Source organism: Neovison vison, chromosome 2 (genome assembly GCF_020171115.1).
Source record: "Neovison vison isolate M4711 chromosome 2, ASM_NN_V1, whole genome shotgun sequence".
Classification (NCBI taxonomy): Eukaryota; Metazoa; Chordata; class Mammalia; order Carnivora; family Mustelidae; genus Neogale; species Neogale vison.
Window position 1 is genome coordinate 10,940,185 of NC_058092.1, and position 20,118 is coordinate 10,960,302.

General features: G+C 47.0%; 1 protein-coding gene across 1 annotated transcript in view; it reads left to right on the forward strand.

Annotated features, from left to right (window-relative positions):
• The window catches only part of FHAD1 (forkhead associated phosphopeptide binding domain 1), a 127,122-nt gene that overhangs the window by 15,027 nt on the left and 91,977 nt on the right, over positions 1-20,118 (forward strand). Inside the window, exon 3 of the mRNA XM_044236741.1 lies at positions 9,678-9,884. Coding sequence (XP_044092676.1) covers positions 9,678-9,884 — 207 coding nt within the window. The remainder of the gene's footprint in view (positions 1-9,677; positions 9,885-20,118) is intronic.

The window sequence follows — 20,118 nt, forward strand, 5'->3', positions numbered from 1 at the left end:
CATATAGGTAACACATTGAGGGTTTACTTTGTGCCAGGCAGGGTTTCTGGACACTTCCACGTATATTAACTCATTTAATCCGTATGATCAACGACCCTCCGAGGCAGGCACTATCATTTTCCCCATTTTACGGATGAGGAAGTTGAGGTCACACACAGTGAGCTGGGGCCTGGGAACCCTGCTCAGGCAGTCTGATTTCAGGAACCAGTCTCTTCTTGAGGCTTTGCCCCTCCACAGGGCTCCCCCAGGGAGACCAAGGTAGGAGGGTGTCACTGACAGAGGGAGCCAGAGATGCCTCCCCTTCCCTTCTCCTCCCAGATTCATTGTCTCACCAGAGCCCAGCTGTTTCCTCATTTCCTTATTCTTTTGAAAACCCCAGTTTTCACTACTTCGGCACTACATCTTTCTTGAGGCAGTAAGGCGGATGGGGCTGGGGATGGGACAGCCAAGAACCAAAAGGTAAAAAAAAATAGATCTCACGTACACACACATACACACACACACCCCCATTTAATTTTAAAAAACGTCGTCCTACTACCTTGAAAATTCCTCCAAACAGTACGTCCTGTCAGTCCTGAGAAGCACAGCATATGAAACCCACTTTTGCCCCAGAAGAAAGCGCAGAGAAGCCAGAGACTTGCCCCAGGCTGCACCGCTGGTGGAGGGGGGGATGGGACTGCAGGCCCCCCAACCCCAGAGCCCGTCCTCCTGCTCGTAGCAATAGATAGTGAGCAGCTTGGTATTCTCTCTGCGTGCCAAAGTTCTAAGTGCACTTTTGTATGTGTTATCTCATTTATACCTCCCCGATAATTACCGCGCTCTTCTACTGTTGTCTGTATTCACAGAGGAGGAAACTGAGGCACGAAGAGACTAGGTCACGTGTCCAAGGTCACCCAACTAGGAAGCAGGAGAGCTGCACTTTGAACCAAGGCCCCCACCCCGAAAGCCAGTCCGATAAGCACCACGCCCTCCTGCCTCTGCATCCCCTTAACCAGGAGGCCGTGTGCCTCCCCCGGACCAAGTGCCGGCTGCGGCAGAGAGGCTGGGGAGGCCGTGGGTGACAGCGGCTGCGGGCTGGGGGCTCAGGTGGGCAGGAACACTCTCCAGGCAGTTTGACAACAAAGGGAAGGAATGGGGGAGGAGGGGGGGAGGCGTTCTGAGGACGGTGAGCATGGTCATGGGTTAGGGGGTCACGCTGAGACTGGAGATACAAAGAGGAGGCCCTCCGTGAGCTGGGACCAGACGAGGTGGGGGGAGAAGACAGCCCCGAGTCCCTTGGCCGCTGAGAGAAGGGGACTGAAAGCTGTATTCGAGAGCCTCTCCCTGCGGGAACTCCAGGTCCTGGCAGGGAGCCAGAGGCCATTTGGAGTGGGCGTAGAGTGACAGAGGTCCTAGAGAGGACAGCCGGACTTAAGGAAACCACCCAGAATGGGGCGGTGCCCACCCTAGACCTGAAGGCTGAAGGGGTTACATCTTCTGGATCCCCAACAGGAGCTGTGACTTTTGGTGGGAGGGTGTACCCAGCCCATGGTGACCCCACAGGACGGGAGCCAGAGGAGTAAGTACCCCAACCTCTCTTCTCCCTGCTCGGATCTCTGATCCCCCCTTGACCAACCCCAGCCAGATGCCAGAGGCAAGGAGCCCATCACCCCGTTGGCAAAGCCACATGGGCTGACCTGCTGGGGCAGAGGGCAAAGGGGAGCAGGTGGGTGGGGATCGGGGATGGCAAGTGGAGGACGTCTGGCAGGGGACAGGAGGTGAGGACCCGGAAGGCTGTTAATGAGGTAGAATGAAAGACCAGGGACTGGCAGCTGCGGGACCCGAAGGGAGCAGCATATGGCAGGACTGGGCCGATTTGTGGACAGAGTGTGAGGGTCGGGGGGAGATGGGGACAGAGCCCGACTTGGAGGAGCTGGTGAGCTTGAGCGGGGAGCCAGGCCTGGGCAGGTGAAGGGGAGTGCCCACAGGGAGTGGATAAGGAAGCAGAGGCCACAGGGAATCAAAGAGGGAGGGGAGGAGGAGGAGGAAGGGAGGAGGAAGAAGGTCATGCCCTGACACTGGGCTTCTGAGTTCCAGATGAGGCAGGGCTGAGAACTGGCTCTGAGGGAGGGTTCCAGATAATCAGGGCCGCAGGGAGACTTCCTCAAAGCCCCGGGGTCACCAAGCAGATGTTTGCTCTTAGTGGATTTGTTGAAGTCTCAGTGTTTTGTGGACCCACTAAATACTTTTAAAAGATACTCAAAATGCAGGAGACTATTTTAAATGCACGTTCCGGGGGCCCATGGGTGACTACTGGGTTAAGCGTCTGACTCTTCCTGTCAGCTCAGGTCATGATCTCAAGGTCCTGAGAAGGAGGAGCATGGGGCTTCCTAAGGTTCTCTCTCCCTCTACCTCTGCCCCCACCCCGACGGTGCACATACACATATGCATGCGATCTCTCCCTCTCTCTCAAATTAATTAATTAATAATAAAATACAATGCATGTCCCGTGTTCAGTTCCACCCCACTCCTCTCTCCCTATTAAACTCCTGTCTACTCTGAAAAGCATAGGGGACAAGTCAAGGATACAGATTTGGGTCCTGCAGTGCCACGGGCCAGCATCTTGATGTTGGCTGGTTTTTTAAAAATTTTTAGCCATTTTAAAAAAATATTTTATTAATTTATTTGAGAGAGAGGGAGACAGAGCACAAGTGGGGGGAGGGAGAGAGACAAGCAGACTCTGAGCTGAGCGCAGACCCCAACTCGGGGCTTGATCCCCTGATCCTGAGATCAAGACCTGAGCCCAAACCAAGAGTCCGGCCCCCAATGACCGAGTCCCCCAGACGCCCACCTCTTAGCCATTTTTAGTATTGTAGTAAAATACACATAACATTTACCATCTGAACCGTGTATAGCGTGTGGATTAGCAGTGTTAAGTGTGCTCACATAGTTATATATAACCAATCAGAACTTCTTCGTCTTGCAAAACTGAAACTCTGTAGCCATCAAACCATCAAGCAATTCCCAACTTCCGCTGCTCTGGTCCCTGGTGGCCACCATCCTCCTTCCTGCTTCTGTGAGCTCGACAACTCTGGGGACACTTCGTATCAGTAGACTCGGACGGTGGCTGCCTGTGTATGCCGGCTTATGTCACTCAGCGTCATGTCTGCAAGGTCTGCGCCATGTTGTCGCAAGCATCGGGATTCTCTTCCTTTTTCAGGCTGGAGAATACTCCATTGTATGTACTTGGTGCATTTTGCTTAGCCCCTGATGGGGCCGTGGACCCTGGGTTGTTCCCACCTTCCAGCTGCTGCGGGTAATGCTGTGAACACGAGCGTCCAGATAGCTCTTCAAGCCCTTGCTTTCTGTTCCTTTGGTTGTATCCCCAAAAGTGGGCTTGCAGGATCGTCTGATGATTTTATTCTTAATTTTTTGAGGAACTGCCATACCGTCTTTCTCGTCAAGCTGCACTTTTTATTTTTTATTATTTTTTTTTAAATATTTTATTTATTTATTTGACAGAGAGAGATTACAAGTAGGCAGAGAGGCAGGCAGAGAGAGAAGGAGGAGGAAGCAGTCTCCCTGCTGAGCAGAGAGCCCGATGCGGGGCTTGATCCCAGGACCCCGAGATCATGACCTGAGCCGAAGGCAGCGGCTTAACCCACTGAGCCACCCAGGTGCCCTGCACTTTTTATTTTTACTTTTTAGATTTTTAAAAAAAATTATTTGAGAGAGAATGAGAGAGCGCGAGCACAAGAAGGGGAAGGATCAGAGGGAGAAGCAGACGCCAAGCAGGGAGCCGGGTGCGGGACTCGATCCTGGGACTCCAGGATCATGACCTGAGCAGAAGGCAGCTGCTCAACCAACCAAGCCACCCCAGCTCCTGAGCTGCACCTTTAAATGAATGGACCTGTGAATGGTGAAAGGTGGGCAGCTCAGCAGGATGGAGCCTGTACAGTCTGCCCACCTTAGCCGCAGGGCTTCTGTCCCAATAAAATTGCTTTTAGCAATTTTCCGAGGAAGCCAAGGCTCTTCCCTCGGCTATTATAGGGCAGCCCCGGGAAGCCCTCTCTTGGCCTACCATGTGGCAGGGTCTCACCCCATTTGATGGAGTCATTCAAAACTTCCTGCTTGCTTTGATTTCTTAATAATGGCCTGACAGCTACTGAGGAACTGAAAGTTATGAGTCCTGGGAAAAGAAAAACAAAATGCAGCACATAGAATTCCTCTCTTTGATGGGTTATCAAGGGTTCTTAGAGCAAGAGATCAATGCGGATGGTGACAACCATGGCATGAGTGGCATTTCCCAAAGAACGGATGTGTTTTAATATTAGAAAAAAATGCTTTCTTTTTGAGGCCAGATTGAGGTTTATAGGATATTGAGCAGATAGTACACAGAGTTCCCACATACCCACCGCCCCCCAAGCACACACACAGCTTCCCTTATCATTAACATCTTGCTTTAAAATGGGGCATTTGTGGGTGCCTGGGTGGCTCAGTGGGTTAAAGCCTCTGTCTTCGGCGCAGGTCATGATCCCAGGGTCCTGGGATCGAGCCCCACCTCGGGCTCTCTGCTCAGCAGGGAGCCTGCTTCCTCCTCTCTCTGCCTGCCTCTCTGCCTACTTGTGATCTCTGTCAAATAAATAAATAAAATCTTCTTAAAAATAAATAAATAATAAAAATAAAATGGGACATTTGTTACCACTGAGGAGCCAATACTGCTATATTAAGTAAAGTCTGTAGTTTACATTTGGGCTCACTCCTCACATCGCATAATCTGTGGGTTTTGGCAAATATATAATAAGTATACACCACTGCCGTGTCCTACGGAATGGTTTGGCTGCCCCCAAATCCCTGTGCTCCCCCCTTCATGCCGCCCCACATCCACTTTGGATGGCATGAATCCAACCCTGTGGAATTCCATCCCCTTCCAGTTCCGTCCAGCTGGAAAGCACTGATCTTTTTACTGTCTCTATAGTGTGACTTTTTCCAGAATTCCATATAGTTGAAATTGTACACTCTATAGCCTTTTCAGACTGGCTTTTGTCACTAAGCATTGTGCATTTCCATGGTTTCTCCACGTCTTTTTGTGGCTTGATGGCTCATTTCTTTTCATCACTATTATTTTATTGTACAGATGTACCACAATTTACCTATCCATTTACCTCTTTTTTTTTTTTTTAAAGATTTCATTTATTTATTTGACAGAGAGAGATCACAAGTAGGCAGAGAGGCAGGCAGAGAGAGAGAGAGGAGGAAGCAGGCTCCCTGCCGAGCAGAGAGCCCGATGCGGGACTCGATCCCAGGACCCCAAGATCATGACCCGAGCCGAAGGCAGCGGCCCAAATGACTGAGCCACCCAGGCGCCCTCCATTTACCTCTTAAAGAACATCTTAGTTGCTTCCAGTTTGGGGCAATTATGAATAAGAATGCTATAAACATGTATCCAAAATAAATGAGTCTTAAAACTCAACAATAAGGAAACAGACAACCCAGTTTACAAATGGGTAAAAGATATGAACAGACGCCTCACCAAAGAAGATACACAGATGGCAAAGAAGAACCTATAATTTTCTTCATATAGATCTTTATAGTTTTTGTTAGATCTTTACCTAACTCTTTCTGTCTGGTCTTTCTTTCTTTTCCCTTTTTCCTTTCTTTCTTTCTTTCTTTCTTTCTTTCTTTTTTCTTTTCTTTTTCTTTTCTTTCTTTTTTTTGTGCTAACATAAATGGTGTTATGTTTTTAATTTCTTTTTTAAATTTTTTTACATATTTTATTTATTTATTTGACAGAGAGACACACAGTGAGAGAGGGAACACAAGCAGGGGGAGTGGGAGAGGGAGAAGCAGGCTTCCCACAGAGCAGGGAGCCCCAATGCAGGTCTCAATCCCAGGACCCTGAGATCATGACCTGAGCTGAAGGCAGACACTTAATGACTGAGCCACCCAGGTGCCCCATGTTTTTAATTTCTTATTCCAGCTGTTCATTGCTGGTATACAGGAAAGCAATCAACTTTTGTGTATTAATGTTATATCTGGCAGCCTTCCTATAATTGTTTGTTAGTTCTAGGAGTGTTTTTGTTGATTTTGGGGGATTTTTTACCTAGGCAATCATGTCATTTGCAACCAGAGATAGTTTTACTTCTTCCCTCCCAATCTATATACCTTTTATTTCCTTTTCTTGTCTTATTGCATGTCCTGGCTAGGACACCATACTGTCAGTCTCATAAAAAGGAGTATGAAAGGGGACATCCTTGTCTTGTTCCTGATCTTAACAGGAATGTTTCTAGTTTTTCACCATTAAGTGTGGTGTTAGCTTTAGGATTTTTGTAGATGTTCTTTATCAGGTTGAGGCAGTTCCTCTCTATTCCTAATTTGCCAAAAGTTTTGTGGTTTTGCTTTTCAATAATGAATAGGTGTTGAATTTTGTCAAATGCTCTTTCTTCATCTAGTGATATGATCATGTAACTTTTCTTCTCTAGCCTGTTGAGATGATAGATTATATTAATCGATTTTTAAGTGTTGACCAAGCATTGCATACCTGCATACTTGCTTATGGTGTACAATTCTTTGTATACATTGTTAAATTCAATTTGCTAATATTTTGTTGAGGATTTTTATTTTTTATTTATTTATTTATTTATTTTTAAATTTATTTGACAGACAGAGATCACAAGTAGGCAGAGAGGCAGGCAGAGAGAGAGAGGAGGAAGCAGGCTCCCTGCCCAGCAGAGAGCCCGATGTGGGGCTTGATCCCAGGACCCTGAGATCATGACCTGAGCCGAAGGCAGAGGCTTTAACCCACTGAGCCACCCAGGCGCCCCTTTGTTGAGGATTTTGCTTCTATGTTCATGAAAGATATTGGTCTGAAGTTTCTCTTGTAATATCTGTGTCTGGTTTTCAATTTCTCTTTTCTGGAAGAGGTTGTAGAGAACTGATATTATTTTTTTCCTTAAGTGTTTGATGGAATTCACCAATGAATCCATCTGGGCCTGGTGCTTTCTGTTTTGAAAAGCTTTTAATTATTTTTTTAAAGATTTTATTTATTTATTTGATAGAGATCACAAGTAGGCAGAGAAGCAGTCAGAGAGAGAGGGAAGCAGGCTCCCCGCTGAGCAGAGCTCTATGCGGGGCTCTATGCCAGGACCCTGGGCCACCCAGGTGCCCAAAAGCTTTTAATTATTGATTCAAATTCCTTAATAGATATGGGCTTCTTCAGATCATTTATTTCTCCTTGTATGAGTTTTGGTACACTGTAGCTTTCGAGGAGGTGGTCAGTTTCATCTAAGTTATCAAATTTGTGGGCATAGATTTATTTATAGTGTTCCTTTATTAGCCTTTTAATATTTATGGTATCAGTAGTGATGGTCTCTTTTTCATGTCTGATTTTAGTAATTTGTACCCTCTCTTTTTTTTCTTGGTTAACCTGCTAGAATCTTGACAATTTTATTGATGTTTTCAAAGAATCAACTTCTTGTTTCATTGATTTTTATCTATTATTTTCAAATTTTTAAATTTCATTCATTTCTGTCCTAATTTTTTCTTCTGCTTATTTTGGGCTTATATTGCTCTTCATTCTAATTTCTTAAGTGGAAGCTTAGATTATTGATTTTAAGTATTTCTTTTCTAATATATGCATTCTATGCTATAAATTTCCTTCTAAGCACTGCTTTCCTGCCTCCCACAAATTCTAAAAAGTTGTATTTTAATTTGCACGTGCTTTCATTTCATTTAGATCATTTTTTCTTTTTCCTAAAGCTTCTTCCTTGACCAACATGCTGCTTAGAAGCATGTTGTTTAATGTCCAAATACTCTGGAATTTTCAGCTATCTTTCTGCTATTGATTCCTAGTTTGAATCTCTCATAGGCTGAGAGTATGCTTTGTATGACTTCTGTTTTTTTAAATTTGAAGTTTGTTATGTTTTGTGGCTCAGAATGTGGTCTCTCTTGGTGAATGTTCTATGTGAGCTTGAGCACAGTGTGCATTTTGTTGTTATTTGGTGATGCAATCTATACATGTCGATTAGATGCGGTTGACTGACGGTGGTCTAGTTCAGCTTTATCCTCACTAATTTTCTGCATATCTGTCCATTACTGATATAAGGATGTTGAAGTCTCCAACTGTCATAATGGATTTGTCTGTTTCTCCTTAAACTTCTTTCACTCTCTGCCTCACTTACTCTGATGTTCTATCTTTAGGCACATACAGTTAAGGATTGTTGCGTCTTCTTCAAGAACTGACCCCATTATCATCATATGTAATGCCTCTCTTTACCCTGGTCATGCTTCTGGCTCTGAAGTCTGTTCCATCTGAAATTAACATAGTTCCTCCTGTTTTCTTTTTGTGTTTCAATATTCTAAGTACCCAAGTGTATGATAAAAATTTGCAACATAGTTAAGAACACAGACATTTGAATCAAGCAAATCTGAATACAAGACAGGCTAGCCAAGCTGGGTGACTGGGCAAATTAAATCATTCTATGCCTCGGTTTCCTTATCTGCAAAATAGAGAACAATCCCTTTGGATTATTGTGTAGATGAAATGGAATAATGCAGTAGCGCAAACTTCCTGGCACATGTAATGTTAAATTAATATACTCTATTAATATAAGTTATGATATTACTATATAATAATATAAGCTATATAATATAATCTATTGATACAAGCTATTGGTATCATTGTATCATGGGACTTTACACTTGTCTAAGAGCGAATACTCTTTCTATGAATGTCAGATGAGGCACTCCGAGAAGATAAATTTAGAAACTAATTGCCAAATCTCTGGCTGGGGTAGATACCTAACAGACACAGTGTCCTGAAAGGAGAAAGGCTTCACATGTGCCCTGCAGCCACAGTCCAGAGCCCCACGCCCCAGTAGTGTAGTATTTCCTCCTGGGTGCTAACCTTTGCTCACTCTTCTGACAAAAAGAAAATTACAGAGGAGCCTTCTGCCTGGCATTGCCAATTCACAGACACACCGTCTGGGCATCGTCTGGGCTGGAGTCCCTTTCTTTCTGGACAGGTAGTCACACTCGGCCCCCTACTGAAAAAGCAGATCCTTACTGATGAGATAAATTCTGAGCAGCTTTTAAGAAGCAATAGAAATAACTAATCGCATGGGAAAACCTTCACTGCACGCCAAGGTTTTGTAAAAGTAGTTATAAAGCTGTATGTTATGTGGTGTGATCTCAGTTTTGTTTGAGCTTTTTAAAAAGCTTGTAAGCACAGACAGAGGACTGCAAGGAGGTGAACCACAGTGTTAACAGTGCCCGCCTCTGGGGGATGGGAGCCTAAGTGGTTTTAATGTCTTCTTTGTGCTTTTCTCCAATTCTCATTTTCTGTAATATTTTTTAAAATGTTATTTTTATAAAATGAAAGTGGCCAACTCCCTGCCCAGAATGTGTGCTCATTCAGACTCCCCTCAGTTCCCTTTGCCTCAGTGCTGCCTGATCCCCCACGCCACAACGTGGGCACCTGCTCTGGGTCTGGAGTCAGAGACCGCATCCCCAGACCCATCGCACACTAACCATGTGGCCTTGCCCAGGCCACTTCACTTCTCTGACTCTGAACATCATCGTTTTTGAATGAGGGTTGTGGTGACCAGCCGGCCAGGGAAGGGACTTAGCACCTTCTGGTACCCATACTCCCTAGTAGATGTGGGGGCCCTGGCTACAGCTGTCTTCCTTCTGTATTTCAGTCTGCAGACATCGACAACCATCATGCACTTATTGAATATAATGAGGCCGAGGACAGCTTTGTTCTCCAGGACTTCAATTCCCGAAACGGCACCTTTGTCAACGAGTGCCACATTCAGAATGTGGCCGTGAAGCTGCTGCCCGGAGACATCCTGAGATTCGGGTCCGGAGGGCTGACCTACGAACTTGTCATCGAAAACGCTCCCTCGGTGAGTCCAGGCCCTTGCAGGGTAGGGGCCAGAGGTGCGGTGTCCTGTCGCCTTCTGTACCTCCAAAGGGTGGTGCTTGTCCACAGCGTACCAACTGGATTTCATGCTGGGCCCACAAGTGACCTTGACCTACTGGATCTTACAAGGTTCACACCAATCCAGGTGGATCCTGGTGCGGGGGGGTGTGGTGTGTGTGTGTGTGTGTGTGTGTGTGGTGTGTGTGTGTGTGTGGTGTGTGTGTGGTGTGTGTGTGTGGTGTGTGTGTGGTGTGTGTGTGTGGTGTGTGTGTGGTGTGTGTGTGGGGTGTGTGTGTGTGTGTGTGTGTGTGTGTGTGTTTGTGTGTTTGCGTGCGCGCGCGCATCTTAGCGCCATCTTCTGGGCATTTCCTGGAATGACATGTAACTGTTGCACAGGGGCCAACCCAGAGCCATAGCGTTCTCCTGAAAATGCAAACCTTGGTTAGGGCAAGAGGAAAGAAAACTCACAGATGGATGCTTCTTCTTACGCAGATCAGCGCCCTGCAGCTTCCTTACTTTGCGATCAGCAAGGGTTCTTTATATGCCTGGGTTTCAGGATCCCCGATGATGCACGGCACTGAGAGGAGATCTATCTGTAGAGCGTGAAAGTCAGTGTCCGCCTGGAGCTGACTCAGGGTACGGCAGCTGTTACCATACCCTAAACAGAAATGTCCTTGGGATCCTGACCTATAATATGGTCAGTTTAAGCAAAATGCAATACAAAACTTCCCTGTTAAATCTCAGTCCCACGGAAGACACCGTTCACGGGGAAGGCAGGCTGAGGTGGGGTGAGGGGTGAGGGAGGTTAGCAGCTCAGGCTTTGGTCAGAATCCCAGAGTACTCTGGAGTGCTCCCGGGCAAGCCTCTGGAGCTCCCAGAACCTCCCATTTCCTCCACAAAATGGGGCCAATGACAGCCATGACCTTGCAGGTTCACCTTGAGTGTGGAAAGAGATGATTGTAATTGTAAAACTAGCACAGTCCCCGTTCAGTGAGCACACAATTAATATCTGCCATGTGGGTCCCAGAGAGATGGCGTCTTTGTCTTACTCACCACCCCCAAGAACGCTACATGGACTGGAGCCTCCAAGGCTTAAAAGCCTTTCTGGGACAAGGCTGGGTATAAATAAATCAAGTTTAGAGGATCGAGACAGACTCCTGGGGTTTTGAGCCCTTAGGCAGCCCTAACTGCGCACCCCAGAAAGACGGACAGCATCCCCCAGGCTGCGTGGGCCCTGATGCCACATGCATCACATTTGGCTTTGAAGATGTGGGGCAGACTTTTCGGCTGTTGCTCAGCTGCCTTATCCTACATAGACCGTTAAAGTTTGTTTGCTCATGGTACACACCAAGGTCCTGGGGCAGCACTGAGGGGGGCTCCTGACCCAGAAGGTGTTGACGCGATTAAGAGTTCTCAACATGGATAATAAGGACCCCCCCAACACACAAACCCACATCAGAACCCTGTGGGGAGCAGACCAACAATGCACATTCCTGGGCCTCACCTGGGCCCGGGGACTCATTCATACTTAAGGTTGCCAGAAAAAAACACAGAACACCCAGTTAAAGCTGAATTTCAGATAAATCACAAATAATCTTATAGTATAAGTATGTCTGAAATATTGCAAGGGATTGCTTATGCTAAAGAAATTATTTGGTATTTGTTTGAAATTCAGAGTTAATTGGAAACCCTGTATTTCATTTATATATATTTTTTTAATCTATGTATTTATTTATGTTAAATCTGGCAACTCTACACAGCCTCCCTGGGAGTGGAAATATGCATTTTCCCAGGCTCCTTGGTGATTCTGCTGTACCCCCCACAGAAGAAAAACCTAAATATGGAGCACCTTGTCTAGAGCATTTACAGATTTTTTTTTTCTGGAACCAAAGAAAATGGAGTTTCAAACCCCAAGCCTGTAAATCCAAGTTTGTGAAGTTTGAGTCAATGTTTCTCAAACATGTCTGATTATAAGAATGTTTCTGGAATGTCCAACAAAATTACAGGTTCCCAAGCCCCCCTGCCTGGGAAGTTCTCATTTTGTGGCTTGCCAGAAGGGGAAAGGGTGATAATGTCTGCATTTTTTTTCATACGAAGATATTTATGGAAATGTTATTTATAGGGACACAAAAATTGAAACCTAAATATCCATCAGAAGGGGGCACTGTCTGAAAAAAAAATATGAGAGTTTGTATATGGAAAACTGTTGCTTTTTTTTTTTAAAAAAAATAGCTTTATGGAGGGCGCCTGGGGGGCTCAGCCAGTTAACCGTCTGACTCTTTTTTTTTAAAGATTTATTTATTTATTTATTTGACAGACAGAGGTCACAAGTAGGCAGAGAGGCAGAGAGAGAGAGAGGGAAGCAGGCTCCCTGCTGAGCAGAGAGCCCGATTCGGGGCTCAATCCCAGGATCCTGGGATCATGACCTGAGCCAAAGGCAGCAGCTTTAACCCACTGAGCCACCCAGGCGCCCAAGCATCTGACTCTTAATCTCCGCTCAGGTCTTGATCTCTGAGTCGTGAGTTCAGGCCTCACATTGGGCTCCAAGCTGGGCATAGAGCCAACTTACAAAAAGGGGGGGAGAGAGCAACTTTATGGAGATACGACTGACATACAATCAGCTGCACGTGTTTAAAGGTTATATAATCTGATGGGCTTTGACCCACGTGTGCACCTGAAGAATCATCGCCACGGTCAAGACAGTGACCATATTCGTGGCCCCCAAAAGGTTCCTCGGGAACAGGGCATTTGTTCACTTGCCTCCGGTTTACATAACATAAACTTCATTCATGGTAAGCCTATGATTCAGCCCATTTTTGTATGATTTTTTAAAATATTTTATGATTTACTTGAGAGATAGAAAGAGCACAAGTAAGGGGGAGTGGGAGAGCTGAGCAGGAAGCCGGATGCAGGACTCGATCCCATCATGACCTGAGCCGAAGGCAGAAGCTCAACTGACTGAACCACCCAGGCGTCCCCCCGTTTAGTATGTTTACGGAGCTGGCCGTCACCACGACTTCCTTTCAGAACGTTTCCATCCATTTCTGTTCCTCCCCCCAAAAAACCTGGGAGGTACTTAGGGTTTTTTGTTGTTGTTGTTTTTAACTTTTTTTTTTTTTTTTAAGATTTTACTTATTTATTCATGAGAGACAGAGGGAGAGAGGCGGAGGGAGAAGCGGGCTCCCCAATGAGCAGGGAGCCTGATTCGGGACTCGATCCCAGGGCTCCAGGATCATGATCTGAGCAGAAGGCAGATGCTTAACCATCTGAGCCACCCAGGGGCCCTTTAATTTTTAATTTTAAAAATTGTGGCCAAATACTGAAAACATTCACCCTCATAACAGATTTTAAATATATAGTTCCTCGCCGTTACATTCACGTAGTTCGACAGCTGTCCCCAGAACTCGGTTCATCTTCCCAAACTGAAACTCTGCGCCCATTCAATAAAAACTCCCTCCTCCTTCCGCTCCCAGCCCCCGTTCTTTCTGTCTCTCTGAATCTGACTGCCCCAGCCCCCCCACCCATGTAAGTGGAATCTGAACAGTGTTTATCCCTTTGGGACTGTCTCGTTTCACTTATGTAGTATTGTGTCCTCGAGGTGCATACATGTTGTAGCAAGTGTCAGAATCTCCTTCCTTTTTGAGTAAGGGGATCCTTTTGAGCCAAGGAATATTCCGTCGTGTGTCTACCTCACGTCCTGTTGAGCCATTTATCCATCCATCCATCGACGGCTGCCCCCACCTTTTGGCTGTCATGAGTAAGAATGTGATGCATACAGGTGTATAAGTATGGAAGGGGTACTGCATTTTACGAGATGCTTCTGATATTGGATAAGCGTAAGAAACAATGATCAAGACCTTGAACCTTGACTACAGCAGAAGAGGACGCTTTGTAAAAAGAGAAATCAGTAGAGTAGCAGGAGTCACGGATATGAACGAAACTGTGCTAAGCGATTTGCCTGCTCGCCCTTATTTAACACTCACGACAATCTGTGGGGTGGGTTCTCTCATGATCCCCATCTTACAGACAAAGAATCCAAAACTCAGAGAGGTTAAGTAATTTCCCCAGCATCACACAGCTGGTCAATGCAGAATTAAGCTCTATCCCCACTTGTGGGGAACAGAGAGAAGAGAACTTAATCTAATGCTAGCCAGAGCAGTATCCCCAACTGGTTTCCGAAGGGAGCAAAAAACACTTTTGTCGTCACTTGAATAAACACACATTTCTTTAAAATTCTTATTTCTACAAGCATTTGTGTCCCACTTCATTCCCCAAGTGACGGCAAGGAGCTGCACAAATGTTCCCCTGGCCTGTGCCCAGGGTGCTTTCCCAGGCTTTCCCGGGGAGCTGCCTTACCCCTCAGGACTCATCCATGGTCCGTCCGTCTGAGCCCTCTGCTCAGAGCATTCCTATACTGAGGGACTTTCATGCAAGTATGCTCTTATTAATGGAGATCTTATTAATGGAGGGGTCCTCTGTGGGGCCTGGGATGAGGATAGCCTTGTGGACTGGAAGGAGGGAAAGGAGGGAGGGAGGAAGAGAAGGGAAGGAAGGGCATCTATCGTTTAATACTTCGAGGTCCAGCCTTTCTAAGAAATTTGTGGCCATCTTGATTGCTATGCTAGCATTTCTGACTGGTTTTTTGGGTCCCAGGTGAGGACACTGTGTTTTTACCTGAGATGAAGTTTTCAAGGAGAATCATCATGAAATCAAAAGGGTTGGGCGTGGTCAGAACTAGCCCCTTCCTAACAAAGAGTTCCCAAAGGAAAACATTTATTTCAGGCTTTGTGGTGGTCACCATAACCAATCAGAAAGGGATATGACAGCCTTTTCATGGGGGTGGGAAGATGGGGGGAAGGTGGGGTGTGGGTTAGGGAGCCACATGTGTTAGCAGCTCTCACAGTTGGGGGGGTGGGGAATGTTGCGCATCCTGGTCTGGCTGCCTCGAGCACAGTCCCAGCCCTGCTCTGATGCTCTGGGCTTGTGCCCACGTCACCTGACTCTCACACCTTGGTTCCCACGGCTGTAAACGCAGGGAACTAACAGTCCCTACCACGTGAAGTTACTGTGGCATTAAGAGCATAATGTATGCAAATCCCTTGGCTCAGCCTCCCGCCCCTCTGACAAGCTCCCAGTAACTTTCAGCTCTAGAATCAGGCAAACAAGCAGCGTGGCAGCCAGGATACCTCCTCTGGGAGTGTTCCTTTAGCCAGAAAACCTCCCAAGACCTCCCCAGCCAGCAGATGGATACACATGCATATAAATTACCTGTGGGATGACATCCAAGATGAAAAACTGCCCCCCAAATCCCTCTTGGTTGATGAAATACATTGGCACCTGCCCCCAAGGATATATTCTGGAACATGCTTTGTAAATCCTAGCTCTTTCACCAAAATCTAACCTAGGGCCGCCATGTTGCACAACGCCAGGGTCGCCATTCACATCAGAATCCATGTGGGTGACACCACCCCCCCAAAGCTATGCAGGGCATGAGCTGCAGGGCCATTTGCAATGCCCCCCCCCACCAAAAAAAAATCCAGTGAAGTAGAGTCTCCATTTCAGCACCAGGAGTGGGCAGTAGAAGTCGCCCAGCTGGACATGTCCGCCATATTGTGGGTTTTGTCTGTGGTTGCCTTTTTGAGTGCTTTCTGGTCTCCGGGAAGGGAGGTGTGGAAACAAACTGTCCAGTAGGGGTGGTGGTGGCCTGATCAAGCAGCTGGGCAAGGAAACCCCCACCTCGCCCAAATCTATAAATTGTGTCTTTCTCTGTTATGAAATATGGCAAGTCTAATGGAAATTCCCAGAAGGCAGAAAGGAAGCCAGGCACCCCAAGTGATGTGTAGAGTTGTTTTGTGGATGGGTAGACAGCCCTTGGCAGCAGTTTTCCTCGCCCCACGCATGGTCCCATCAGCAATCACCCCAGAAAGGGCTCTGGGCTAACCGTGACCACAGTGGTAAACTTGATTACCCTTCCCTTTAGCTGCTCAGCCCTGTTCCCAGGCCAGCCACACTGTCCCATGTGACCTGCATACCTCCTTCGTCCTTCCTGCAGCCTACCCCACACAGAGAACGCTCTATCAGCCCCCACCCCTTGCTGCTCCCCGCTGTGATAGGGTATCTCGGCAGATACAGTGAAGGAAAGCAAGTTCTTTGGATTTCGACAGATTCAAGTTCAAACTCCAGCTACTGCTAATGTCACCTCTGTAAGCTTTGGTTTCCAGTTTCTGCCAAGCACATACTCCGTAATCCCAGGTCCCCCTTCTCCCTTCAGGATTTCTGTAGAAGCCCTTGGGATCACCCCGTCATTGTGTAAATGGTGCTCAAAGATTTCCTGCAACTTCCTTGAGTTTATGTATAGGCTACAGCCAGTGCTAGGACTGAAGGGCCACTCTCCCGTGTCCTTGGGGGTCTAGAGGCTTTTCCTAACCATGGGGTGCCTGCAGTACCACAGTCCTTCACTGCGGGCGGTGAAGGGCGAGCCCCAGGCCAATCTGTCATGCTTCCTGCTGATGGGAAAGATTATCACAGCAGTAAAATCAAAAGCCACCAAGAGTAGTAGAAAACGCAATTGCATTTATTGGCTTCCTTACTTGGCTCCACTAACATTTTACCGGCTGTGGCTGCAGCTCCAGGGCAAATTGTGTCACGCCCTTTCTTCTTCCTCTTTGCTGGTGATGGTGATGTCCGACCCACACTGTTCAGTATGCGTGGGCTACCTACCAGGAAGTACTCTAAGGGTGATACACACGCACTAGCTCGTTCACTTCTCACCAGCGAAGAAGCAGCTGTTGCCATCCTGATTTTTCAGACGAGCCACAAAAGGATCACACCGTCAGGGTCACACCGATGGTGAGGGACAAAGAGGGAGCAGCACCTGATTCCGTGTAGTGCTGGATCCCATGCTCCTAGCCCGACGCTGGCAAACTACAGCCCACACGCCAAAGCCAGGCCAGCACCTATTTCTGTAAATAAAGTCTTATGGGAAACCAGCCATCCTGTTCGCGACGGTGTGGCTACACCTGCTTTCCTGCTTCGGCAGCAGAGTGAGCTGGGCAGAGCGTACCGCACGCAGACCTGGAGACATCTGCTGTCTGGGTCCACGGAAAACATTGACCAGTGTCTGCTTATAATCCCATGCTCCACCGACTTCCCTCTTTTACTTAGTTTTCTGAAAGAGGAACTGAAAATGGAGGTGAGGACAGGGACAAGGACCGCTCGAGCCCTCCTGTGTTCCAGGAACTGTGCCATTTAATTGCTTTTTCTCGATAACGGAGGAATAAAAAACAAAAATTGGCGAGCTGAAGAAATAGATTTGAACAGTCTTTTCACCACAGCTTTTTTGAAAAAGCTGAAAATATGTGGTTCTAAATATATAGATACATATATATGCATTTGCACATGTGATATAATCACATTCAGATATATCTGATAAGTACGCTAGACGTTAATATAGAACATACACAACAGATGCATATTATACATTTTAGTGTTTCTTCAATTGGAAAGTTTTCTTTGAAAACTTTGGAAGGTTCTTCCTGGTATAACTTTTGAAAAGATATTTGGAACTTTAGTCTGAAGTCTGCTGTAGCTAGAGAACTGTTCGTTTGTTCCAAGTTTCTCTATGTCCTGTTTCACTACTGGTCTTATGGTTGGTTCCTTGGTCTTAAATCACTTCTTCTCTGGGCCATTGCTTTACTTTTACAAGTTTCAAGATAAATGTGGTACATGTTTACAGTCTGGTGGGTTGTATCCAAGTATATCACAACTCGCAGAACACCTCTTGTTCTGACTAAGTCCTGATGGTTGTGGTGAAGTCGCAATAAGCTTATTTTCCAGGAAATTTTATTGTTTGCAAGTGTCAGAAACCCAACTCAAAATAGCCTAAGGCGGGGGTAGGGGCAGAAGGAGTTCTTGTAACTGAAAAGGCCAAAAGAACCAGCTTCAGGGGTGCTGGGGTGGCTCAGGGGGCTAAGCCGCTGCCTTCGGCTCAGGTCATGATCTCAGGGTCCTGGAATCGAGTCCCGCATCCGGCTCTCTGCTCAGCAGGGAGCCTGCTTCCCTCTCTCTCTCTCTGCCTGCCTCTCTGTCTACGTGTGATCTCTGTCTGTCAAATAAACAAATAAAATCTTTAAAATTTAAAAAAAAAAAAAAAAAAGAACCAGCTTCAGTCCCAGCTGGATCCAGGTGCCCAAACAATGGCCAGGAATCTGTCTTTTTACCTTTGTTAGCTTCACAATCTCAGGCAGTCCTTTGCCTCACCTGTAGTGAGGCGGCAGCCAGCATCCCCAGCACCGTTCCAAGAAAAGAATACATTTCTTAATTAGCTTGACTTGGACCATGTGCCTATTCCTGAACCTATCACTGAGGCCAGGGACATGGAATGGTCTGATTGCCAGGCCTGGGTCATGGTCTCTCCCCTGAAGAAGAAGGGATCAGCCTTACCAGAATTGCATGGACTCAGAATTATGGGGGGGAGGGGACAGGCTGTCTGCTCCACAAAATTTAAGGTATCCATCTAGAAGATGGAGAAATGGAGGCAGGGTGGGCAAAACAAACAACAAAGAAATGCCAGACATCCATGACATTAGGAAGCATTCCCACTGCCTCAACCAAATGTTCCTAACAGGACTGAGAGTAGGAATTTGGGGGAAGAGGGAAGAAAATGAGGAATAATCCGCTTTTCCGTTTTCCACTAAAAAAGTCCGAAGCTGATCCCCAAGGAAGCCGACTAGCTCATTCCTCCCCTCTGGGGAATGGGTGTGATGAGAAGCTCACGGAGCCGGGAGTTCATTGGTCCATCCTGGGGAAGGGTGGCCTTTCCATCTTCACAGCACCTTTGCATAGATCCCATTCTTAAGACGATGTTGCTTTGCCTGTACCTAGGCTTGAGGGACCAGTGACCAAATGGAACTCTTCAGAATGAACGTCTTGCTAGACAAGCTTTGTCATCGCCAACCTGATCTCCTAGTTGTGCTTTAAGGACTCTGTGGGGACCCGCTGATGTGATGAGGTGCCCTGAGGCCGGGTGTTTCTCGTGGAGTGGAGGGGCTGGGCAGCACACGCCTCAGGCAGGGTGTCCTCAGCAAGAACTCACACAAAAGGACTCTCGAAGTCTCTGTGTTGTCACCAGACGTCTACAGGCCCCCCAGATGACATCGGCGGGCAGGGCGGGGACGCAGAGGGGAGAGGCAGGCAAAGCCTTGGCATCCTGATGAAACAACCCAGCCCAGGAACTGAGGAACCAGCCTCGGCTGCTTCCAGGGCCCTCTGGCCGCTCACACTCTTTGTGACCACACCAGAACCACGTGGCTGCTTCCTTTTTCGTAACTTAGCGGGAAGTCATTAATTCTTTCACCCCTTCAGTCTCTCAATCTGGAAAGGCTGACCGGAAGTAGACCTCATCTAGGGGTAGAAAAGACTACTTGCAAAAAGCTGGGTCTTTTCTCATTAGACTCTATTTCCCATTCTGCGGACTGACCTGGAAACTAGTTAGAACTTGAAAGGGGAAAGTGGGGGCGCCTGGGTGCTTCCGTGGGCTAAGCATCTGCCTTCAGCTCGGGTCATGATCCTCTAGGGTCCTGGATTGAGCCTCATGTCGGGCTCCCTGCTCAGTGGGGAGCCTGCTTCTCCCTCTCCCTCTGCCCTTCCCCTGCTCATGCTTTCCCTCTCTCTCTCAGATAAATAAATAAAATCTTTTTTAAAAAGGGGGGGTAACTGTAGGCTAGAAGACTTATAGACAATGGGGGAATTCAATGGAACCGATCTCTTTTTTAACCCAGCTGCTAAAAATCCAAATGAATGCTTCTTCTGAACCCCACAAAACGATCTGCTCTCTGAAGCTCCGAAAATCATATATAACGTGTCAGGTCCCTGTTCCAAATGTATAATCCTGATTTCTCACACTGGAAGTCTTGGACACCATTTCTCCTTTCCTGGAGGACTTAGAGTTAGCACAGCACCCCAGGAGCTGCTGAGGTAGGGAAGGCAGTTGGCCCTGGTGCCAAATGGCGCCCCCTGCTGGCCGTTGGCAGCAATGTCTGTGTTTTCCAGTCTATCCAGTCGAACCTCCTTGCTGCTGGCAGGGTCACTCTTTTCTCCACCTTCGTCCCTTCCGTCATTACTGTTGTGTAGCAGAAAGAGCAAAGTTCAGTAAACTTTATTTGGTAAACTTCTGGGGCTGAAAGCAGTCCCCGAGAGCTCTCCCATGAGTAAGCTAC